Consider the following 25,784-nt stretch of genomic DNA (forward strand, 5'->3'; position numbering starts at 1 on the left):
CCATGCCCCCAGGGCTGCTCATGGGGATATTTGCTTCATGAGGGAAATGTTGGACGCCAGAGATGGGCCGTTTTTATTAGTGAGGTTTGCGAAGGCGGTCAGTTGGTATGTCAACATTCCATAAGTTGTTGTCAAGGTAACCGTGTTGATGTGTGCCCGTGTATGTGCCAGCAAAAACAGACACCTCGGCGCATTCAGCAACTCGATGTCGTCTTTAAGTCGGGGAGAATGTTTTCCATGGCTGCGTTTGTTTGTCATAAATCACAATTACTTGACCGGTAAAAATGTTCTCTCCAGGTGAACCTGCAACCCCAGTCATAGACGGTTTCGGGATATTTATAACCCGCTCATTAAGAGATGAATTAGAAACACGAGTTGAGGTCATGTGGATTTGACTTTTAAACCGAATGTATCACAGTGCTAACGTAAGCGGCCTACTGCTGCATACTGAACATTATCACCTCAGCTGTCTCCACGGATGACAAGTTTCCAACCCCTCGAGAACTCTTCACCTCCAGACCTCCCAACACAAACCCCTCTCTCTCTCCCTCTGTCCACCACGGTCCAGCTCGCCCGCTCCAGGATAGATTGTTTCTCTTCCGTAATGGTCCCCTTCGCTGTGACTCAGTGTGTATGAAAGGGGTTGAATCCGAAGGCTCGTAAATTAAATGTATCGGGAAGTCCAGCGATTTTGACAAAGCCGTAATGAGCTCCAGATGTTTAATGAGCTTGATATGCAGCTCCAGTTGGAGCCCTGTGGGGAATTTAATAAGGATGAAAAATGTGTTGCTCATAGCTTCCCCCGTGGATAAATAAACCATGCTTGGCGAAGGCAATCCGGTCTATCTTGGTGCCTGTTGGTGGAACGCTGGCTAGCTGCCCCAGGCTGCAGGGACCACCTACAGTATGGCCAGTCTTCAACCATCACATGAGGGGGGCCATGTGAGGTGTTCAGCGTGCACTGAGGATGTGTGTGTGGTACTGTGTGTGAGGGACAGAGAGGGAGAGGAAGAGGGAGAGGAAGAGGGAGAGGAAGAGGGAGAGGGAGAGGGAGAGGAAGAGGGAGAGGAAGAGGGAGAGGAAGAGGGAGAGGAAGAGGGAGAGGGAGAGGGAGAGGGAGAGAGGCTGGCCACAAATTTGGGGCCAAAAGTCACATGTTCAGCTATTCTTGTTTTTGAGGCATTGGAGTCGCGGAGGCTGCTAGAGGAAGGCTGCAGTTCAGTTTACACTGCAGCCAAATACTTTTCGTACGGCTCCATCACTTCTCTCTCTTCCCCTTGCCATAGGGAACTCCCTGTCAACTAGTTCACCATATGTGCTCTAATGGCGGCTCTTTATTCAGGCGAGGTGCGGACGCGAGCTCGTCGGGGCCGAGCAGGAGTGTCGCTGTCAGAACGGATGAAGCCAGAGAAGCACATGGCCTGGATAGGAGACCTGCTCCCAGCTGCCCATTGTCTCCGTGTCTCTAATGCTCGTTTGTCTCTAATCTCGTCCATGTGGTTTTCATCAGAGCTGTCTCCCAGGCTGTGTGGGGGGGGGGGGGAGGGGGAGGAGGAGGGGGTGGGGAGAGGGTAGGAGGAAGAGGGGGATAGGAGAGGGAGGAGAGGGAGAATAGGGGGATTGGAGCATGGCAGGGAGCAGGGCAGGAACATGGGGGATTTGTGTGGTCTCCATCGTGGTGTTGTTGAGCACAGTCAGGTAGAGTTGGGCCTCATGCACTGCTCCTCTGCAGGGCTGCAGCGGGGCGCTGGGGGCTCTGGCTGGGTGTGAAGCGTGTCGGCAGGGCTGGTGTGGGGTTACCCTGTGTTTTGACACAGCGGGAAGCCTGTGGCGGCCTGGCTGATAGGAGTCTCACAGATCAGCCTCCCGCTCAGCGCTAGGCCTTCCTGGAGGCCCTGGACAAGCAGCCAGCAGGGAGTCAGGTGGCTGAGCGGTTAGGGAAGCGGGCTAGTAATCTGAAGGTTGCCAGTTAGATTCCCCGGCTGTGCCAAATGACGTTGTGTCCTTGGGCAAGGCACTTCACCCTACTTGCCTCGGGGAGAATGTCCCTGTACTTACTGTAAGTCGCTCTGGATAAGAGCGTCTGCTAAATGACTAAATGTAAATGTAAAATGTAGACGGAACTGGACCTGGACTGGATCTAGTAAATGAAGGGTATTATGCGATAAGTGAACACGTTTTTTTTTTTTTTAAGCTAAAGAAAGTATGTTGTTTTGGTTGGTGTGTCTGATGCCAGAGGAGGCCCTGTCGTTCACCTGTCAACAATGGGCAGATTATTACAGATGGTGGAGGAGCAATGACAGGGAATAATAAGAAGGGAAAGCAGAGGAGGAGGGGTGGGACTCGGAGGACCTCCATGCTTGTATTCTGTTGGAAAGGAAATACCGTACATAACTCTCTTTCCTCTCCCTCCCTCCCCCCGCCCTGCATCATTATCATATCTAAGTGTGTAGGAGGCCGTCTTGAGTACAGGACTTTCTTCAAGCATCAAGCAGATCCAGTCCTCCCTAAAATGGCCCCCCCCCAGCCTGGGCCGGGTCCTGCCAGCGTGCGCCTCTCCCGTGCCCTGTAATCGAAGCTCCAGGGGCGGGTAGGAGGACGAGGCACCGCGGCCCCGTCTGGAGCCAGACGGAGGGCTCCTCTCCTCCTCCTCCTCCACCGCTCCGCCACCACCGGCCCGCGTCTGCCGCCCCATGATCCGAAACAGCTGACACCCCCCTCCCCCCCCTCCTCCAGCCGCCATCTTTCGCTTCCTGTTTGTTTGTGTCTCCGTCCTGTCCCAGACCGAGGCATGTTTGGGTTGTTCCATGAGTGGCTCGTTCCATCTCTCTGTCTCTGTCTCTCGCCCGCTCTTGCGTTCAGTCTTTCGTTTATTATTTTGTGCATTCTCTCGTTCGTTCCCTCCTCACTCGATCATTCTCGTCGGCCCATGTCACTGTTTAGTTTTGGCTGCGCCCCCCCCCCCCCCCTCCCCCCTCCCCCCTCCCTGAAGAGCCTTGGACATAATAACCATTCTGGCAGTTGATTAACTTTTTCCCTCCCGTGTGTGACCACACATCTTAAAGAGAAACCGGCAGCAATCCAGTGGGACTTTTCTGATCAAAGGTGAATTGGTGGTGAAGCCCTGCTGTGTGTGTGTCTATATATTCCCCTCCTGTCCTCTGCACCGTGTACGGAAGAGAGCAGGCAGCACACTGATGCAGCCGATTAGAGTTCAGAGCAGGTCTAATCATGGCTTCCTTCTCCTGGCTACAAGAATGATTGCTTGTTGATGTAATTTCCCCCTCGCTTCCCTCCAAGCCCCCCCACACCATGTTCTCCCTCCAGGACAAACAGCCTTTTGTGTCTGGCGGCGCCCCTTCTGCCAGGCCGAGCTGGTGTTCGCCACAGCGGGGGCCATCGCTGGCACTGCCAGCGTGCCCAGTAGGCCTCTATAGAAAGGGGGCGCAGAGCGGACGTGAGGCTGTGGGAGCAGGGCGACGCCGTGCTGTCCCCTGGTCATCCTGACCGGAGGAGACCTTCTAAGGTCAAACGCAGCTGCTCGGCTCGGCCCTCCCGTTTCTGTTGCTCTTGGTGCGTTGTGTTGTGTGTTTCTCTGCATTCCTGGCGAGTCTCATAGATTGGAGCTCCGATTAAAGCTCTAAATCACCGCTTTGGCGAAGTCTGCTGTTAGAAACGACCTCTGGAGCTTTTAATGAGGGTTTAATCAGTTGATAAGGAGCAGAATGACACACAGCCTAGATAAGGGCTCGATCCATCCCAAGGATTTACTGTAATGGGCATGGTATTGGTGTGTCCAGGCCTTGGTGACTGTGCTGGGAGGTAATTTTAACCAGAGTGAACTACAGTGAGTAGTCTGGCATTGGACCTGGTAAAAGCTTCCTGGCATGGATCAGTGACTGGCCTGCCCATACTCTGGAAAAAGAAAAGAATGACTGGCTCCAGTAGAGAAGGGGGAGATTCTGTTCAAAGGGCTGATGAATTGGAAGCGGGTGCTATGGCCACTGTCTCTTCCCCCGGCCTCAACTCCTAACCTCGGCCTCCTATCTTCAGCTTCATCCCCTATTGTTAGCCCCAGCTCTCAGTCCCAGTCTCATCTCCGGCCCTGGCCCCCGGCCCTCAAATCCCAGCCTCCATCCCCAGCGGCTTCGAGCTCCGCCCCCGAGCCTCAACTCTTCTATCCGGTCCCCAGCGTCAGCCTCTAAACCTCAGCCTCTCGGGCCCCATCCTCTCAGCCTCCGTCTCCGCCCAATCCACAGGCATGTCTGGGTTGTGTTAGTTGGGGGTGGAGCCCTCTTGATCCTGGGACGGGCCTCTGTGCCCCTGATGCCAGCCTGTGACGTGGGAAGGCAGGGCAGGGCAGGGCAGGGCAGAGAGCAGAGTTGTGAAACAGCACACCGATACTGAAGGGCTGTGTTGAGGGATGTCTACCTTCCTTCTGTGTCATGACAGGAACAGTCTTGGAAAAAAAGACTTTTGTTTCTCTCTTTGGTATTCTAGACAGCTGTGTGTGTGTGGGGGGGGGCGGCTCTACAATGAGCTCTCAGGTGGTCAGCGTTAGATGCACTGCATCGAACCGTTCAGAGCTGTTTTATTTGTTGGGATTCCTGGCAGTAAAAGTGTCTGGGCTGAGTTACTGGTTATGTGCTGCTAGCAGAGACACCAGGTGGGTTGTGTGGTCTGGCTGCAGGTGCCTGGGGTCCATTTCACCAGGAACTCGCATACACACACACACACACACACACACACACACACACACACACACACACACACACACACCTGCAAACCAAACTCAAGTCATTAGTACAAAGCTCACTTGTCACATAATCAAACTAGTTCAATGTTCATTCGTGTCCAGTATGTCTGCTCTGGGTTTTACTGATAACAAATGAAGGTTCAGTGCATTAGAACCAATGACACGAATACACTGTCATCTTGTCTGTACCAGGATGTCATGGCTCCTCAACAATGTGCATGTAGCGCCCCCCTGAGGCCTGTTGATGCACTAACATTCTGCCCAGATCATTGTCTCGATATCTGTGGAAAAACACTTGGATGACAGGCCATTAAACTGATGCATGCCTCCCTCAGGTACAAACCATTTGATAAAGCTCGCTGTTTCACCACGGTAATCTCAACAGACCGTGTTGTGTAACGCCTGTATCGGTACCAAACGGCTCCACATCTGGGGTCCATGGAAGTCGAAGCCGGAGAGCCCTCTCCTGCTCTCCGAACAGAGAGGGATAGTCAGTTCCAGACATCTGTTACCACGCGAACGGAATCTCTCGTCATCAAGCCCGGAGGGGCTGGAGCCCAGCTGAGGGGCAATCAGGAACTTAACGAGGTCGACGCAGGCTGACAGGAAGTAGCGGGGCAGGAGATGAATGTGAGATTGATTAGGAGGGAGGAGGACAGCTAATAGGAGAAGAATGCTCGATGAGGCTCACGCGATAGAAAGCCTGATAGCCAAGGCTGTGGGAGGGGCCTCACCATACCCATGTGGGAGGGGCCTAGCCACAAACCTTATCCACGGGGGATTTTGTGGCCATGGTGACTTGACCTCGGTACCACCATGAGCACCACCAGGACGAGAACCGGACAGAGAACTTGGGATGAGGTAACAAGGCCGTCATCTGCCTGTTCCTTCTCTTCAGCCGCTTGAGAAACATTTCCACCCCCCCCCCCCCCCCCCCCCTTCGATTAAGCAACGATGTGGAAACAACAGAAACGGCCTCTCTTGACGACGAACAGAAGAGACGGCTCTTTGTCTCATCTGGCGGCTCGCTCACACGCACAGCGGCCTCCTCCGTGTGGGCTGGAGCGCTGGGAGGCCGGCACCTGCTTTCAGTTTGAGCTGCAGGACCCAGAGGGAGGCCACTCCTAACCTGGTCCCCCTCCCCCCCCTTTCTCTGTACCCCCCAGGAGTTCTCCTCTCCAGACTTCAGGAGCAACTCTGTGTCCAGCCGCACCCCCACCCCTCCTGGACGCTACTCCCCCCTCAGCCCTGTGGACCGGGACATGTCCATCTCTCCCAGACGCAGGTAAGACCCGCCCCTCACCACCCGCTCTGCTGCTTAACAACACTGTCACAGTCTCCTCCGGGTACCCTCATTCTAAACGTGTTCAAATTAGCTGTATGACTTGATGGATAACGTGGTAAAACAGAGTCCAGGTTATACACTTTCTAAGACGTCTAGCTATTCAACACAGCTGGTGGAATTCATCCCTCATCTACATTGGGTCTTCATGGAACAGGTTTGCGAATCAGGATAAGTCCACGCCTTCAGTAACGAGTACGGTACATCAAATCCAAGCGCTCCTCAGGTCGTCTGGTTTATCCATCTTCCTTCTAGAAGGTGTGCAGTGTCTGTGTGTGTGTGTGTGTGTGTGTGTACGTCGGGCTGCAGGAGTTGGGAGGTGTGTGTGTGTGTCTGTACAGCCTGTGTGCATGCATGCGGGGCTGGAGGAGTCTGGTTATGCGTGTGTGTGACTGTAGGAGTCTGGTTATGTGTGTGTGTGACACTAGGAGTCTGGGTATGTGTGTGTGTGTGTGACTGTAGGAGTGTGGTTTGTCTTGGCCCCTGCACCTCCAGCGGACCCTGGCCAGCTCTGTGAAGCGTCATGCTCTGGCGCTACACCCGGCCTCCTCTCATCCCCCAAAAACGTCTTATTTTACTTCTTCCCCTAATTGGCCCCCTAGTCTGTAGACCCCAGTCTGCTCACCATGCCTCACCCCCCTTCCCAACCGACCAATCACAGGCTAAGCTACACCCCCTGTACCGGCCCCTTTCTCTCTCTGAACCAATGAGAGGAAGCAACAGGGCACACCTTTCAGCCAGACTTGTCCTTCTCCTGTCTCGCCTGGTGTAGATAGAGGTGTGTGTGTGTGTGTGTACGGTATGTGCAGCTGTGTGTGTGTGTGCTGAGTTGCCACAGCAGTGGATAGACGTGCGGCAACCATCACATCGGAAGACAGAGCTAAGCTGGTTCTTAAAGAATTGTTCTTCTCGCCTGGTTCTCCTTTGTTTCTGAGGTGAGTCGGGTCTTAGTTTGGATTTGGCTTGGTAATGACTTCAAGGATCGTTTGATGAGTGTTTACGTGAGGAGTGATGCCAAGCAGTGCTGAAAAAGACATTTCTATTGTCCAAATGTTGTTGACTTCAGAGCAGCGATACTATCTTGTGTTATGACTGCACACATTTCGAGGCTTATTTACACACCGGTGTTTTTGTCTCGATGCTAATCGTGGTCTCTCTCTGCCAAGTGTGGATGTGAAAACATAAGGGATGTTTTACAATGCGGGCAGATACTGAACGTGCTGCGAAGAGTACGTGCCCAAGAGGCAAACTCTTCAACGAATTCTAAAGATACTACAGTTTCATAGATTTCAGTTTGTTTAGTTTTTTCCATCAAGTGTCCCTGATCTGTGGCGCTCCAGTGTGCATTGAGAGGCAATGTTTGTCGTCTAGCAACTTCTGTCAGAATGACCTGAAGATGTGTGTTCAAGCCTAGTCACTCACTTCTGACATGCCGTTTGTTTTGCTCTCAGGTTTTTGGGGCTGTGTGTGAGCCAGCATTTCCACTGGTTTTCTGCTTCACAGTCACCAGAGACGAGGAAAGGGGGAGAAAGGGAAGCGGATCGTGGAGGGTGGAGTGGAGCACGAGGGAGGATTTTGGAGGGTGTGTTGAAGGGAGTCTGTTTTCAATTTGAGCCATGTTCTGCGAGGCAGGGAAAAGGGGGGTCATTTGGCTTCAGCCAGAGATTTACAGTCTCGTGTCTTTTTGCCATCTACTGTTTCAGCCGCGTTGCATCGGCATTGTTCGACTGCTGATGAAAGGCAAACGGCGCGCGGGCACACACACACACGCACGTTGGATACAAAACCAAACACAAACAAATCATGAAAGGATGTACACTACAGTGCTGTGTTCAAATCATCCTAGCCACGTTTTTTTTTTTTTTTTTTTTTTTTTGGTCGTTTTGAACAACACCAGAGCGTTCATCTGCTCTGATTTACTCGCGCAGATAAAAGGAATCGGGTCGTTTTTGATGCTTTGGGAGTTGCAGTCAGAGCTGGCCTGCGATGACACAGGCTCATCCAGATGAGGGGAGTTGGCGGACTCCACCTGACAGCTTGGCCTGGGGGCTTCTGGGCGCGGGGGGGTTCAGCCTAGTTGACTGCAGGTGAGCGACACCTCGCCACACCTGTGCCTCAGGCTGGGTCTGGCCAGACCGGTTCTTCCCCAGGTGCCTCTGGGCAGCTGTGTTGACGGACTGTCACGACATTCTTCCTGCCTCTGTTGCGTGTGCGCCGTCTTCCCTGTCCGTCAGTCTACCTGTCACTTTTAGTTTCTCTGTTGAACTGCTGATGGGCGGGGAGGAGATTAATGGAGATTAATTTGCCAACCGCACGCAACCGCGGAATGAACGTGCTGTTCAGTTAACACCGTTTCCACCACCCCAGCGCTTAAGAATGTGCTCGTAAAACGTGCTAATGGCGAGCTACTGCGCTGTTAGCTAATCTGCTAATTACACAGCGCACCGCCCACACCCTGAGGTGTCAGCTCTCCTCTCAGCCGTGTCCTACAAACACCACCAGCGCTTTCCCCTGTTAAAATGACCCAGAAACAAGGTTTGGGATTTTCCGGTAGCTGTTCTGTCCTGAGGCTTCAAAGGTGTCCGTTGACTGCAGCGTGTCATAAACGTGCTCCTCTTAGATGGCGTGAGACAGGCTGATAGAACATGATAGAAGTATCACGCCTGTGTGCTTTTTTTTCCATTCAGGAATGCCTCAAGGCAAACTACAGGACGCTGGTCTTTATTGCCTCGGTCATGGCTGCGTCTGCAGTGGCAGCTTCCTGGAAAGATTTAGACACTGATGCAGCTACTTTTTCCCCTACGAGGGGTAAAGAGCCGTCTCTGTGGTAAAAGACATCTGGGAGATCTGTAGGGATAAGGGGTTAGTAGTATAGTGTAGTTGTATGTTCTGGCTGTAAGACCTACAAACTTTCCATTATGTCTTCTGCCTGGAGGTCAAACTGGGGAGAGGAGGAGCTCTGGGAAGGTGATCCTCTCAGGGCTGAGGGAAGGAGGTGAGATTGGAGGCTGGCTTTGGCAGGTCGCCTGGGGGGGGGGGGGGGGGGGGGGGGGTGCGCCTGCAATGTAGACTTTGCGCCGGTGGGTCAAAGTCACAGAGATGACTGGACTCCTGTCTTCATTTCCTCTGGATTCTGTCAAAACAACCCCCACGCAAGGTCCACCAGGACTTCCATGCTGCCTTTCGGATACCTTATGGACGCTTCTACCGTCAACAGTACAGTGCATGTATGGAAGGACAGATTCGCCTGTCTGTTCGCTCAGCCAAAGTACACACAGCACCGTGTGTAGGTCATTGTAAAAGTCTTTTATTTGTATTTGTTGTGTTTTTTTTTTGTTCTGTGTGGAGCCCAGAGGGAGGATGTTGACGTTCGAGCTAACAGAGATGCCAGTGAAAAGACGCTGACCTTTAACCTTCCCCTCTGCAGCAGCTCCAGCAGTGACTTTGCCATGCAGAGGTTCGACCGTGACTCGGAGGTCTACAAGATGATCCAGGAGAACAAGGAGTCTCGCACGGCCCCCAGGCAATCCAACACCTTCCGCATGCTGCAGGAGGTCCTGGAGGCTGACGAGAAGGGTGAGGGGAGGGCCTCCTATATACATTTACATTTAGTCATTTAGCAGACGCTCTTATCCAGAGCGACTTACAGTAAGTACAGGGACATTCCCCCCGAGGCAAGTAGGGTGAAGTGCCTTGCCCAAGGACACAACGTCATTTGTCACGGCCGGGAATCGAACCAGCAACCTTCTGATTACTAGCCCGATTCCCTAACCGCTCAGCCACCTGACTCCCCTGTACACACGCACACAGTCATCATACCAACACACACAATACACACAATCACTACACCGACACACACACACTCATCACGCACACGCTCATATCACACACTCTCTGTCCCCCCTGTATGACCCCAGTGGCTCAGCAGCTGTGTCTGGTGGACCCAAGCCATGCGTGCTTCCTTCCGCTTCTCCCGTGGTTCAAATAAACCCCCGTCGGTCGTGCAGCCATCAGTAGAAGACGGATCCCTGTATACACACGGATAACTCACCAAAATTACATTCACAGTCCAATTCATTCGGTTTTGGCGCAATTCACCCGGGTGATTCTCGCTGGACGTTCCATCCAGGGCCAGCTTCATCAGACAGGACAGGACTGTGTGCCCAGGCAGAGACTGTTGGTTCCCAGCCTCACATGGTCCTCACCTGTGCTGGAGCTGAGCCCCTCTCAGACACCAGCCCCCCTGCACGCGTTCCCTCCCCACACATGAGAGAGCAGCGAGGGAGTATACGCCTCTGGTTCTATCCTGGCAGAGAAAATAAATACCTGAAACTAGAAATAGCTTCTTTTTTTTCTTCCCCAAAGTGATAACAACTTGCATGGAGACGCGCTTGTCATGAAGGCTGTTATCGAGGTGATAAACTGCAATGAGGTGAAGACAAACTATCTCTCCACCAGGAGGGGGGGGGAGGGAGGGAGGACTGATGCACCCAGGGCTGTGAAGACAACCGCAGGGGTGATTGGATAAACAGGTTGTCAGCAGGGGGGGGGCGTAAGCCTGTCATGACTCCCCTGATGAGAGGCTGTGAATGAGGACGCTGCTGGCTCTGACCCTCTGCTCTTTCCCCTCTCCTCCTCCCTTTCCATCACTCCTCACCCTCCCTCTCCGCCCCCTCTCCTCTCTCTCGCTCTCGCTCTCGCTCTCGCTCTCTCTCTCTCTCTCTCTCTCTCTCTCTCTCTCTCTCTCTCTCTCTCTCTCTCTCTCTCTCCTTTCCTCCCTGTCTCTTTCTCTGTCCTCTCTTCCTCCCTTTCCATCTATCCTCACCCCCCCTCTCACACCCCCCCCTCTCTCTCTCTTTCTCTCTCTCTCTCTCTCTCTCCCTTCCTCTCTTTCCCTTTCCATCTCTCCTCACCCACCCCCTCCTCTCTCTCTCTCTCTCTCTCTCTCTCTCTCTCTCTCTCTCTCTCTCTCTCTCTCTCTCTCTCTCTCTCTCTCTCTCTCTCTCTCTCTCTCTCTCTCTCTCTCTCTCTCTCTCTCTCTCTCCCCCCCCCCCCCCTCCCTCCAGAGGCCGCTCAGCGATTCCCCGGGAACCTCTCGGCCCCCAGCCCCCCCAAGCCCAGCCCAGCGGTGGGAGGAGGGAGCAAGTACCACACCTGTGAGAAGTGTGGCTCCAGCATTGTGTAAGAGTCCATCTGGCCCTCCGCTCCGGCCAGCTCCCTCTGGGAAACCCGAGGACACCTTGCGCAACTTCTTAAACACGTGACACATACAAGCCCTGACAATGATACCGTGGCCTTAGGCATGTGTTGTACCTCCATAAATCTACAGGAACATAATGAGTTGGTGTGTGTGTGTGTGGGCCAGGTCGTGTGGTTTGTGCTATGTCGCCGCAGCCGGCAAGGGTAAAACCCATCTGAGGGGTGCGTTTGTTTTGTGTCTGTGTGCAGCACGCAGGCGGTGCGCATCATCGACGACCGCTTCCGGCACCCGGAGTGCTACACCTGCACAGACTGCGGCCTCAACCTGAAGATGCGCGGCCACTTCTGGGTGGGCGAGGAGATGTTCTGTGAGAAGCACGCCCGCGAGAGGTACCAGGGCGTGGGTGCCCCGCCTCGCGCCACCGTGTCCCCCCACCACTGAGGACCCCCCCAACCTCCTCCCTCAACCCCCCCCCCCCCCCCCCCCGGCTGCCCCACCCTGGACCCTGAAGACCCCCTGACCTTCAGTTACAGACCCTGGGCCGGGGATTGGTGTGGGCGTTGGTCGTGCACTAGATGTGCCATTTCCTATTAGCATTTACGATAACTTCACTTTGCAGTTTTATCATACGGATTTTTCTTTCCTGTCATTGTACGTGGTTTGGAAGTGTGCTTTTCAATGTCCTTATCCCAGACCACGTAGTCCATCTGGGTTGATACTGTAGTTGGCTCGAATGATAATACTGTACATCGGCATCATTTAAACCCTACTACACAACAGGACTGGTTTCCTGGTTGTACGAGCAGCCGAGATAAAATCCCTTTAAACTCCTATTGACTTCTCGAGACCCAATGTATAAGTAAAAAGAGACCTAAGATTGAAAATGACATAATTACGAATGGTGTGTGTGTGCGCAAGAGTGTTTTTCTGTGGGTGTTTCTGTGTGTGTGTGTGTGTGTGTGTGTCTGATGGTATTTCAGTTTGATCATTCATTTGAAGTGCCTGATTTATATTTGAATAACTGATTGGTTTTTTTTGTTACTGTAGAGTATTAGGCCTGAAGCCTTTAGGTTTCCTTCTTCCTCTTTTGTAAACACGACTACAGTATTTAGGAGAAACAACTTCTTGCCAATCTATACTTTAATTATGCTTAAACTTTTGCTTGTTGGTTAATGAGGGAATATTAAGACACATGCTATATACAAATTATCTTTCTTTGTGAATATATTTTTGATGGAGAAATACACCGTATTAAATTGTTTATTTGCTTATTACCGCACATATACACAATGCTGCATGACTTTTGTTTAGTTTGAAAAGGATTCACTAGGCACCTAGACCAAAACATGATAAGAACTTTTCATGGTGCACCTAGTCACACAGAATGAAGGTTTAAATGAAATTCAATATGTTCTGCATGGTGAAGGGAGATTTTCCAGAGAGACACTTCATGTACAGGTTGGTTTTGTCATGCACAGTGATGTTTAGGTATAGGTGTGTACATTTATGCTGATATAGTTTGTTGTACATTTACGTTATTCACAATATACTGTAGCTTAGCCTACCGCCTGTATTGTGAGAACTAAGTGAAGTCGACTACTCCTTGGTAGTACTCACTAGTAACACCCCAGGTGTGTGTACATTACATGACACCAAGTCTCCATGAACGGCAAGTGCCCTATTCTCACTAACTTAAAGGTGAATCGATATGTTTGCATGATGCTTTGTTTAAAAAAAATAAATTGCATCTTTGATGCTTTCTAAAAAGCTATCTAGTTTCAATGGTCATTGTGTGATTCCTTGAGAATCTGAGAAGGGGTGGGGACTTGTTATAGGGGTTTGGCTTGCATGTGCTCTGCTGTTTAGTTTTGAAGCCAGGAGAGGGCCACAGTGAGAGAACTTTCTGGCATATGTTAAGGGCAAGGTTATTCTAGTGTGGGAAAAATAATTTCATGAACACTCCCTTAACTGACATTACTCATATGGATAGAACCCTGTAATAATGGAGATTAATTTTAGGCACATAAGTCTAACTTTATTGTGTTAACTACAATATATTGCTTTCAACTTTGGTTTAAACGTGTTTTAAAAGTTATGGATTTGAAGGGCTTTGCTTTATTTTATTGATAGTACATGGTCACATCAAGATTCCAGAGATTTGGGGTATAAAGAGATTCAAGTTGCACGGGTGTGGTTTTAGCATGGATGCCCAAGTTATGTCAAGAACCGCCACTAGATGGCGCAGTCTCATCATAGAAGAACACAGTTTCCAAACTAACGACAATCGAACTTTACTCAACGTGTGATTTGTTTATTTGATCTCGATACGACCTCGTGATTGTAAGACTATTTTATAAAAGTAAACACAATCAATCTGGATTACATCCTTAGATGTGTTTCAGCGTGTTGTGTGTTGTGACAGGGAGGGGACGACGACATCACAGGGGAGATGCCCGCGGGGGGACTGTCCCATCCTGTGGCTGGTCAGCCACGAGCGTCACTTCCACCCAAAGACATGATCTCACCTCTTAGTCGTCTCATCCCTCCTTCCTCACCCTTTCCACCTTTCAGTTTCCCACCATTCCTCCCTCCCTCCTTCCTTTCTCCCCTTCCCTACTCCACCTGGAATAGAGTCCAGATGTGGATTGGGAAGGAGGGAAGGAGAGATTGCTTGCTTAGCTATATAGAGAAAAGGAGAGGACGGGGGGGGGGGGCGGGGCGGTGCAGAGAGAATGTTGGAACGACATAAAGGTTTGTCTGGATGCCATTAAGTACAATTTGATGTAATGTGCAGTTTGGGACGTGACATTTAAAATGGAAACTGTGCTCTCCAGATGAGAGAGGTCTAAGGGGGGAGAGAGGGGGGGGAGCGCAGCAGTCAGAGGGGGGTGTTATACTTGAAGCCTTATTTAACGACTTGGATAAACAGCCCTCTGTTTCAGGCGCCGGGACCCTCGTTCTGGTTTTTCTTGAGGTAATCAGGCCGGCTCTGTGAGGGTGCTCCAGTGTACAGTATCATGTACAGGAAAAACAGCGCGCTGCTCCGGTGTGCAGGGTAGAGCACACTGCCCCATTGTGGGAGCAGGCGAGCTGGCATCAGTGAGGTGCCCGTGTTCCTGGATGTACTGGTGGATACATGTCACCCCCAATTGCACCGAGTCCCCTTTTTTTCGAATTCTCCCCTGGTTCACCTTTTCATATTTCAAAATGAATTCCAGATTTGACATGCTAGAGTTTCATACCTCCTCTGCCTCTCGTATATCAAAAAAGTGTTTTTTCAAGAGGAAATCTGCGGAGCGCTGTTGGGACGTGTGGGACAAAGGAAGACTTGTTAAAAGGAAACTTTCGGAACTAGACGGCCTTGTGTGTTTGTTTGACTCGTCAGAATATTTTTAGGACACAAAGACTTCTCACTTGACTATCTAATATTAGCTGCAAGAGTGAATTTCAAAATGGGTATGAGGTAATTCCACCGCAGAGGAAAATAGGAAGTTTCTTTCTTGCAGAGGTTTGAAGTCAGTCTGCTGCACTGTCTATTGATGCTGCTGATTAATGATCATCACTGCATAGCATGGTTCGTTTCCAACATCCACACAACTATGCAGACTTGTTTTTGTATGCAGACAAGTAATATCTTTATTTATTGGGGCTCTAACAAAGTCTCTTCATGTTTCATGTTACAGTGGACAGCACAAGCTGTGCTAATACTAATTGGGATAATGAAGTGAGTAAGACATCCCATAATAATGGGTACCAGCATTGCTAAGGTCACCAAGTTATGAAAACAGTCATGAACTGAAATCACAACCAATTACAGGCAGTAAAATTAGGAACGATGTAGCCTATGCTTCACATCTCAGCACCGAGACGGAATTAATATCAACACAAAACTGTACAAACAACATGGGATGTACAAGTGCTACTTGAGCAGTATCAATGTATGGAGTTGGCTCTTAAGGTTTGCAAGAGGCAAGATCTTATTGTTCTGGTAGTAATTTATCTCCCGACCTTTCCCCTGCCCCGCATCTCTCGTGATAACTTATCAGTGTCTTAAGTGCCAAGTATTCCAGCAGAACGTCAAATGAATGTCGGCCTATATAAGAAAGACGCCTGGGTGATGTGTACACAACACTTAGAGAGTCTCGCAGACTGATTTCTGTATTCTCCACACGGTGCTCGGCCAGGACCATCTCCAGGCTTCTATAACCTGGTCGCACGCAAGATCCTGTACTGTAGTTTATGGAAAACGGCAAACGGGTCCTAGTGCCCACGGTGTGGGAAAGGACAGAAATTGTCCCTTCTCTCTCTCTTTAAATACGTACTTGTTCACTTGGACAAACCGACTGTCCAACGTGTTAAGATAGAAGAAGTGTGATCGTCGTTCGTCTTTCACGCCCACATTTACTGAAACTAATTATGAGACCCTGTGCTATTCCATGTTTTGTCTTACTATCACATTTAGAACCTTTCTATTTACAGTGAACCTCAACGTACGCACATCAGACTGAACTGTAAGTGTATGTTCACGCTTGCATGCCCAATTTGAGTGCTACCCCAAAAAGAAACGTTTAATTATGCATGAGCAGCGCTAGGACCCTGCGGATTAGTGCGCACACGGCGACGGAATGCGCGCACTTGGGGTAGTAACTGAATTTGAGTGTGACAGAGTGGCAAGTAGGCAAAACCGCTAGATTTTGGAAATTACAGAGGAGACTACCAAGACCTTCTCTATCCTTGTCTACATTAATATATTCACTTTTGGGATTTTTTTGTCTCGCAAATTGAATGCAGAAATGCAGAGGAGGATCTTGCTATCTTTAAACGACAAACATTTTAAAGCTCCGGAAGATCGAAACAAACACATTTTGAAGTTTATGAATTAGATGCATTAACTGAAGGACAGTAGACCGCTTTCAAGCTGATCAAAACTGGAATATCGACAAAACAAATTGGTTTAGGACAGATAACAGTAATCACATTTCACTTCTGTGACTCGAAGATTCAAGGAGATACAAACTAACGGGCGAATCTTAACTTCAACTCAAACCAAACACAAAAAAGCTCCGCTTCACCGGGAATTGTAAGGATGAGAGAAACATCTGTGGCGATCTGGTGCGCGCAAGTTGCCATGACATAACGGGAACACTAAAACCTTTGTGTCATATCGGAAAGGCTTTATAATGATGTAGTTGGTGCATAACTGACAGGAGTTGCAGCCAACGAAAGACGGAAAGAAAAAACGGTGTCAGCACAGAGCAAGTGAGCCCTCGTCCTCGGAGTCCTCACGGTGGAGAAATGGGATGACAGGGCTCAGCTGAGGTGACACTGATCAGGACCATGTTCGTGCCCAGCGTTGACATCCCGCTGCCGGGGCGGCTTCTGCTGATGCTGGTGTTGCTGTGTGCCTCTGAGTCCAGGCCAAGCCCGTCCTGTCCTGGGCTCATCACTAGCGGCTGTAGCTGCACCGATGAACGCACCAAAGCTCACTCCACTCCGGTCACCCGGAAAAGGGTCAGCTGCAGTAACAAGGAACTTTCTGGAACCCCCGATGCCAGCCTGCTCCCGAACATGACCGTCACTTTGTGAGTGATACCGTAGTATGCATTGGTTAAAACTATTTTCTTATACATGGGGCGTTGTTTACAGGGGTCAGTAGAGATGGCACATCGCACGTTGTAAGGCCACGCACAAATACGTTTATTTGACCATATATTAGAACTTCCAAAGATTTCAGCCTGTCAAATCATCCTCCAGAGTCATCCTTTGACAAAGGGGAAGGGGTTATAATGGGGGGATAATGTGAATATTATTCCGTTATCTATCTCTCGGCCTTTAAAGTGGAAGAAAACTTTTGAAACGTGTTAAATTATGTCTAATCACCTCCAGACCCTTTATCTTCCGGGCATGGATGTTCTCAGATGGTAAAATCATGCCCTGGGCTGTCTGAGGTACTGACTATGATATTAAGCCTGTCAATGGGTTGGGCATAACTCACTGGTAGAACCACTGATTTAACCACCGTTCAAGAAGTTGCCGATTTAAATCGCCCCCTGTGTGTTATACATTATTTATTATTATAAATGCTACGGGGTTGCAGCCCTGGCCTAGCTCTGACAGCAGCTAGGCTCTCAGTCCCAGCCAGCACTGTCTCTGAGAACTAGGTGAAGAGACTGGCTGGTCTGTTTCCTGACTCTCTGAGGGGGAGCCATCATTTGGCCCAGCCTCTTTGTCACAGCTCTGTCACTTTAAATCTGCCTTTGACCCCATAACACGCACTGGGGTTCAGTGCTCGCCTCCTCCCTGCCTGTGCCGCCCCTCTCTCTCTCTCGCTCTCTCTCTCTCTCTCTCTCTCTCTCTCTCTCTCTCTCTCTCTCTCTCTCTCTCTCTCTCTCTCTCTCTCTCTCTCTCTCTCTCTCTCTCTCTCTCTCTCTCTCACACACACACACACACACACGCACACACACACACACATACATACACAATCCAGCTGACTTGCCTTGCTAAACTTGGATAAACAGAAACACATTTCCCTCTCTTTTTACCCCCCCTCCCTGCGCTCTAATGGTGGCTTGGCTCCTTCTTTTAAAACCATAACATCCCAGCAATCTCAGGCAGCCGCCTTACAATCGCCTTCTGTTCAGGAAGGAAGGGTGACCGGCCGCTCTTCGACCCACCAGAGAGGGAGAGAGGGAGAAAGAGAGGGAGGGAGAGAGAGAGAGGGAGAGAGGGAGAAAGACAGGGAGAGAGAGAGAGAGAGAGAGAGAGAGAGAGAGAGTCTGACACTTCCATCATCCCGGGGGCCATTTTTAGCATGATCAACTGTTATTCTAAGACGGGAGGATGTAATCAGTTAGGACCCATGCCTCAGGACTTACAGTAAAGTGTCAGAAACACAGTGACCGTTGTGCACACACGGTAACGTCACACGCAGAAACAAGGCACACGGTCCGAAGGAGCACGCACAAAACAATTGCTAACTATTACCTAACCCCTTCACCCCTCTCCGACTTCCTCCAGCATCCCAGAATCCTCCTCACTCGACCAGTGGGAGCCTCTCTAGCCGCACATGGGCACAGTAAAAAAAAAACAACAAAAAAACACAGACTGACCAATAGGAGACGGCATAGGAGGCACAGCCAGAGGATTTGTGCCCTGGGGAGACTGAAAGGGCCAGCGGTCCATTTACAAGCCCTTGTGTTTCTGCTTAATAAAGGCAGCACACAAACATCTGGAGAACACATTGCTGGGAGTCAGAGGAAAGAATAAAAAAACGAGCCTGGGTGGCAGCAATGCTGCGACTGAAGACTCCTCTCGTCCCAGCACCTACAAATTCGCCTTTATTTGTTTTCCTATGTGCTTTTAGCACACTGTGATACTTTTACGAGGCTGTGTGCCGAAGGGCGGCCCTGTAACCCCCCCCCTAGTGAAAGCACCGCCATCTTGATTGTTTATCGCTCGGTTTCCGTGTGTGGCTCGTGACTGGTGAGGTGATTCGTCCGGACTTTGGGGGGAATTTCTCCTGAGCGGGTCGTGCTCTCGTCCTCCGGTCGTGACACGAGCTCCAGACGGGGAACGTTAGAAGTGGTGTTGATATTCCTGTTATTCCTGACATTCCTCCGTCTGCGGAGAGACTCCAGACTGCATCTCAGCTGCACCAGGGGTGGCTTAGCTCAGCTCTGCCCCTGGCTCAGAGCTCCCTCAGCCAGCCTCAACGCCCCCTCTCGCTTGGGGCAGGTAGGATGGAGGATCCTTCTGGTGGTTGGTGGCTGGTTGAGGCTGGTTGGGGCTGGAGGACAGCAGGCAGTGGGCTTCCGGGGCTGGTTCTGTGTAATGCACAACAGCTGGCCCCCATGAACATTCCAGCGGAGGCCCCTCTGCCTCCTGAGAAATCCTAACGGGGGTTTGTTTATTAAAACTATTCGTTGGCTGTTTGTTGTTCCTGCGGAACTTGAAGGAAGGAACATTGAGCTGTCTGTTGTCACCTCTAAACCATCTACATTACACCTCCACCTTAGAGACTATGAGAGCTATGTAGCTACGTTTGAGTACAGAGGCATATTGCAATGGATGGAATGGCCATTAAATTCTTGTAACCGTAAGTGCTTTTGTGTCCTACCTATTTTGATCAAACCTGACACTTTCTAAGTTGTTTATAGTCATCAAGATCTTTTTTCAGCCTCCGCCAGAAGTTAGTCATCTTTTCCACTTTCTCCCTCTTTCTATCTCCACCTCTTTTGCCCTCTTTCTCTCTATCTACCTCTTTCTGCCGCCCTCTCTCGATCTCTACCTCTTTCTCCCTCTCCCCCCACCCTTCTATCATGAGTTCATCCACACGCAGTAACGCTCAACCTAAATATTTAGCCGTCCTGGTAGGAAACTGCCTTGTCTAAACTTCTTCCAGATGTGGGCCTGTGCAGGGCCCGTGTTTAGGACTAATTACGCTCGTCTGTGATGGCGCTGAATCATCGGGAGAGGAGAGAAGAGGAGGAGAGGGGGCGAGAGATGGCGAAGAGAGGGAAAGGGGAAACAGAGAAAAAGGAGACGAGCGACAATAAGAGATTGCGAAGTGGTCGAGAGGACTGGAAGGATCACCCGGGGGGATGTAAAGAAGACAGGGCGTACAGGAGGAGAGGAAGAGGGAGACGGGAGAGAGAGCGTGCGCAGGAAAGGCGAAGAGAGAGGCAGAGTCTGGAGGCTTGGCAGGCTGTTCAGAGCGATGTGTCCCTGGAGACTCTGTGCTTCCCAGCCCTGGCCCTGGCCCTGGCCCCAACCCCCAGCCTCAGACCCAGCCCAACCGACCTCAAGCTGTGGGGGAAAGGGGAGGATGGTGAAACTAGTTTATAGCTCTCTAGCATTAGAGACCAGCATCGTACGTAACTTATGTAATGTAGAATATAGCGGTAGGCGGAGGTAGGTAGGAGGTGTGTTCCCCTAGCAACGTGTGACACTCTTAGGTTGGGATGTCCTGTTTAGTCAGCCCTTGGGTTATCTGAGAGATTATAACTGAGAGTTCCTTAGTAGTCTCAATCACGTCTCTACTTGTCTCTACTGTTGTCTGCTTGTGATGACCTTGGCATAGTGGGCGCCAAGCCCAAGAAGTAGGCCCAGATGCCCAGGGACGGGACCCCGTACAGTCCTTGGCTGACAGCTGCCAACTGTGGGGTGGAATGTGTGGAGTTGACCCCCCCCACCCCCCCACCGCTCCCTGAAGAGACAGCTGCAGGAGGGGGAGGGGGGGGGGGGTTCCACACTGTGTGACTGGGAGTGTGCATGTCCATCAGCAGACAGAGGCTCTATCACCTCAGCAGCGCTCAGCCCTGCTAGACCTCCACCCCAGAGAGCCTCTTCTGGTGAGCAGTGTAAACGTACGCGTGCGAGCGCTTGAGTTGACCCAACCGATGAACTGGATGAGCGAGTGCAGCGTTCGGAGAGGCTGCCGGCGATCCGTCGCCGTCAACATGCCATGACGTTACGTTTGTCCCACGGACAAGCGCGTACCCTGACTGTTCTCGCGGGCGGCCATGTTGTTTGTTGGGGGTGTTGAGGAGAGGGACCTGGAAGTCGACGGGCAGCCGTGGGGCAGCTGTGGTGGTTGTAAGTGTCAGGTCTGTGGCTCAGTATGTGTTGAGACGGGAGTATGTAATGGAATGACCCCGGCGGCCATCTTATCAGCAGGGAGGATTCCTCCAGAAGGGGGGGAGAGGGGGGGGAGAGACCCATGCATTCCTGCAGGCACTGGGTTTATTTATGTGGGGTAAGGTGTTGAGAGTAGGGGGATGGGGCTCTCCTCCACACATGCTAGGTGGGGGCACTGGTCAGCAATAAATCAAGAAAACAAACAAAGGCCTGACTTTGGATGGCGCAGTGTTCATTGCAGCCTCGCCACCTGTCCGTGCCACACAAACCCTGGACCCCCTGCTGGCCAGGTCAAGGTAAAAGTCACATGTCTTGAAGGATCCTGTTTTATAACCCCACTGTAGTTGTCAGTTCAGCCCACTCTGAGGAAAACATATCTCACCTATCGCCGCTGAGCGTTAGCCGGTCAAGAGGCCTCGTTCTTCAAACTCGCCGAAAACAAGAACACATGTTGTCTTTGGGGGAACGTTACACCCCTTAGTGTTGTCTTGGAAACGTTACACCCCTTAGTGTTGTCTTGGAAACGTTACACCTCTTAGTAACTTCTTGTTAGTGTAGGTTTTCCTTTCATACAACTCCTTCTTATCATCCTCCAAAAAATGCATGACTCTGGTTGTTCTCACCCCCCCCCCACCCCCCCCACCCCCTCCCAAAGCCTTTCCCAGCCTCCAGCCTCCATCCCCCAGACCTCACCACATCAATGACCTCCTCGCTATCTGCTTTGGGAACAGTCTACAGTGCATTGACTCAGACGAGGGAGTGTGTGTTGAATATCCTCGTGGCCAGAACTGGGTGTCCATATCAGTTATGTTGATGTAACTATGAGGCAACAATGGATTATTCCTTCGCTAGTAATTGCAGCATGTTATTTCGCTTTTTATTGCATATGACATCATTTAGAGACTCTCAAACATGTATCTCAGTTTAGAAACGTCATTGAATCAAACCAACAAACTCAACAACCTTGTTAAGTAATTGTGGGCAGAATGATTGTGGCCTTTTCATTTAAAAAACAAACTTTCTTCCCAGCAGTCTGCTTTGGAGCCGAATACTGGTTATGAGAGAAAACAATGAGACAATGTTAGTCAGGCATAGACCGCATTCCACTTGTCTGCAAAGCGTAGATTCACTAAATTGCCTCATTAAAGAGTACAATCTTTAGACAGTGATTAAACTGCCCTCTGGATTGTTGGACACAACTGTGAACTTTCTCTTGTGGTCAGTGTTGGGAGCAGTTTACAGGGAGTTTTGCATGGTCTTTACTGACAGTAACATATTTGTGATTCTTCATAAAGAATATTTAACTTGACAATACACTAATGTATGTTTACATCTATGTCCTTTGTAACATTAATAGACTTAGAATTGGAGAGTTGAAGGACGTTCCAGAAATGGATTGAATTTGTTGACATGAATTATAATGTTATGATTATTGTCAGTTTGAGGAGATTGTGTCGATCATCAACTTAAGAAACTGAGCTCAAGGGTGTGTGTGCATGTGTGTGTGTGTGGGTTTGTGCGTGTGTTCTCAGTGCACACATGTGGTAGGGCGTGCATGCCCACAGCTCCCAAAATAAAACCATGTCCTCCCCTCCTTAATTAGAGAGAGTTTATAAAACCCAGATTTTAATTTTAGACCGAGGAGCACTTTAAGGACTGCTTGACATGGTATGCACACGCACACACACACACACATACATACACACACACACACACACACACACACACACACACACACAGAAAGTACACTAAAACTAAGACACTGCATACAATAAGCCTGCTGATCACTTACACACACACACACACACATACCCTCCCTCCCCCACACACACCCTCCCCCACACACGCACACACCAAAAACCACAGACCAACAGACCACATAGTCTTACTCTCTTGCACAGCCTGGTAACCCAAGCACAATGCAGGATTCTCGATAATAAGCGGTTCTCCAAGTTAGACACAGGGCCTTTTCCCCCTGCCTGTCCACTCCCAATCCTGGACAGTATCAAAATACATTTTTATACAGTACAGAGTACCTTTCTCATAAAGTGCCTCTATGGTTGGCAAATGTTTATCCATCAGTCTGCCCAGAACGTTATCCAGTCGTCTGGCTAATGCATGTTTAACTCGATCAGAGCTTGCTGCATTGTAATGAAAATAATAAACATTTTGCGTACAATTACATGGATGCTGCTCTCTGCATGACAGCTGATAAATAGGCCCGCTCGTCTGGCAGCGCTCTCCACTTCCTGCTCAAGTCTCTCTGGAGGGTCAGGGGACAATGGGCACATTCACATCTCCAGATGCATTTACTGCTAAAGTGCCTTTTGTGCACAAGGGCCTTTAGTGGCCCGTCCGCATTCAGCGGGGTGACCCGGACCGAGCACAGAGCCAGGCTACCCCCAGCTCAGAGAGACGCTGTCGGGGTGCGGAGGAGGCAGAGTCCTCCTGGGGGGAAGGCTTGGCTGCCTCTCTGAGAGGCCAAGCCTCAGAGAGGACACAGAGAGGACACAGGCAGCTAGCGGATGGTCTAGACGAGCTCTCCCCTGCTGGGACACTCAGGAGACAAACTCCCACCCAGCACACTGCTACTCAGGAACTAGACTCTCCACAGAAAGTATGCTGTTTAGAGGGGTGGGCTTTATCACACACACACACACACACACACTTTTCCTCTTCTCTCTCTCTCTACCTCTCTCTCTCTCTTTCTCTCTCTCTCTCTCTCTCTCTCTCTCTCTCTCTCTCTCTCTCTCTCTCTCTCTCTCTCTCTCTCTCTCTCTCTCTCTCTCTGTCATACACACACATTCTCTTTACTTGTAAATGTCTTTCCTTCCTCTCTCTGACACACAGACCTACACACACACACACACACTCCTGTCTCCTTCATTCTCTGCCCTGTCCACACACACACACACACACTCCTGTCTCCTTCATTCTCTGCCCTGTCCCCACACACACACACACACACACACACTCCTGTCTCCTTCATTCTCTGCCCTGTCCCCACACACACACACACACACACACACACACACGCACACACGCACACACACACACACATTCTGCCCCTGCTGAGAGGGGGCTCCTGTTGATAAAAGCCTGCAGTAATTGGTGCAGGCCTTCATTAGTGGCAGAACTGAGCGCTGTGACATGTCACAATGAAAGTGTGTGTGCGTGTGTGTGCGGCCTGTGTGCAAGGGACTGCTTCAGTGGCCAGTTAACAAGCAAACATACCCTTTAACTTCATGCCCAGCCCCAATGTGTGTCTAATCTAGACTCTCTTCCTACCTCACTCAGCTCCCTTGCATATACGTACGTTATTTTACTCCAAACCTCTGTGTATCATGAAGGTATTTCACCGTAAAGGGATTTTGTTGCTACAGTATTTCACCCAGACACCTTTTCAAGAAGTCCTGTCTTCCATTGTAGCCCCAGTCTTTCTTAAATAGATATTCTTTGGCATTATTTCATGCTTTATTGGACATTTTCAAGTGAAGTGTGACAGCAAAGGCTACGAGAGAGAGAGTGGGGAAGATGTAGACGGAAGGGCCCGGTCAAGCTCTCAGCCGGCGTGGTACTGTAGTCGCACTAATCCGGTGAACTAACAGGCCGCCCCAGCCCTCGCCCTTCAACCACCTCCGACTCGACCCCCCCCCAGGGGGGCTGGAGACCTGCCGGCCGTGAGAGGGCCGCCAGCGAGGTGCTACGTGACGTCGTTTCATAAGGGGGGCCGTTTGATCTAATCGACGTGGCACCCCTGGAGCCTGGGCGGAGTCTGAAGGGAGCGTCAACAGCCAAATGAAGTCATGAACCGTCTCGTAAATCTGGGCTCGCGGGCTCCGTTTGCCGAGCCAGTCCGTTCCTTCCTGGTGAGTTGCCGTGTCTACTTAGCACTCGTCCAGGATCTGCCAAAACACTGGGAATCAAACTCGAAAGTCTGTGAGTCGAGATGACTCGTGCCCAGATATCCAAGGACAGGGTGACGTAAGCTTACAATGGTTTGATGCCAGACAGACAGAACGCTGCAGGATTACGAAAGTGTATGCAGTCCGAAAAAGAAATAAAAGGCTCTTATTTGACTTGTGCGAGGTTGTTGGCCTAGCTCATCCTCATAAGCATTCTCGTTCGACTTCCAAGTCCCTGACTTGCATATCCGCCATGCTGTTTTAACTAGGCTGTGTCTTATTGTCAGGCTGTGGCAACACATTGAGCAATATTCATTATCTGACTCGTATTGGTCTGGGGAGTTAGGGTGCTGCGAGGGGATTTGTGGCACATGACCAAACTCTTTCAAGGGTTCTTCTCTTTCACCTCGCGTGTGGTCCCAGGCCTGAGAGGTCTATCCACAGTTAAATGATGTTGACGCAGTGGCACGTTCTGTTGTTTTGACTCTCTTTATTACACTGAACCTGCACCTCTCTCCAATGGTCTTGGGAAGCGCGCTATTGGCCGGTGTGGGACAGAGGGCGGGGTGTCTAATCCCCTCTCATATCCTCATGTTGTTCCACCTGCGTGTGTGTTTCCACTCTGGGCTCTCTCTCTCTCTCTCTCTCGTCCCTGGAGCCTGGAACCATCTGGGAGTGTGGGTCCTTGGGGTAGGATTTAAGATTAAGCTTTGGGAGTGGTGTGTGTATCTGGGAGCATTTCTCTGGGAGCATGTCTCTGGGAGCATGTATCTGGAGCATGTATTTGGAGCATGTCTCTGGTAGCATGTCTCTGGAGCATGTGTCTGGAGCATGTCTCTGGTAGCATGTCTCTGGAGCATGTGTCTGGAGCATGTCTCTGGAGCATGTCTCTGGAGCATGTCTCTGGAGCATGTCTCTGGAGCATGTATCTGGAGCATGTCTCTG

At 50.5% G+C, this 25,784-nt stretch overlaps 2 protein-coding genes across 3 annotated transcripts in view; both read left to right on the forward strand.

Moving 5' to 3' along the window:
• pdlim2 (PDZ and LIM domain 2 (mystique)) overlaps positions 1–13,069 on the forward strand; it is a 31,161-nt gene extending 18,092 nt beyond the window's left edge. The window contains exons 7-10 of one of the 2 annotated variants that reach the window (XM_062451989.1): positions 5,923–6,041; positions 9,529–9,674; positions 11,165–11,279; positions 11,547–13,069. In XM_062451989.1, coding sequence (XP_062307973.1) covers positions 5,923–6,041; positions 9,529–9,674; positions 11,165–11,279; positions 11,547–11,739 — 573 coding nt within the window. In that variant the 3' untranslated portion in view covers positions 11,740–13,069. Of the gene's footprint in view, positions 1–5,922; positions 6,042–9,525; positions 9,675–11,164; positions 11,280–11,546 lie in introns of both variants that reach the window. The other variant, XM_062451988.1, reaches the window with a different exon arrangement.
• Positions 13,070–15,976: 2,907 nt separating this feature from the next.
• Positions 15,977–25,784, forward strand: part of adgra2 (adhesion G protein-coupled receptor A2) — a 35,372-nt gene continuing 25,564 nt past the window's right edge. The window contains exon 1 of the mRNA XM_062451968.1: positions 15,977–16,880. Within this exon, the coding sequence (XP_062307952.1) occupies positions 16,636–16,880 (245 nt within the window). The 5' untranslated portion in view covers positions 15,977–16,635. The remainder of the gene's footprint in view (positions 16,881–25,784) is intronic.

This window comes from Osmerus eperlanus, chromosome 25 (genome assembly GCF_963692335.1).
Source record: "Osmerus eperlanus chromosome 25, fOsmEpe2.1, whole genome shotgun sequence".
Taxonomy (NCBI): domain Eukaryota; kingdom Metazoa; phylum Chordata; class Actinopteri; order Osmeriformes; family Osmeridae; genus Osmerus; species Osmerus eperlanus.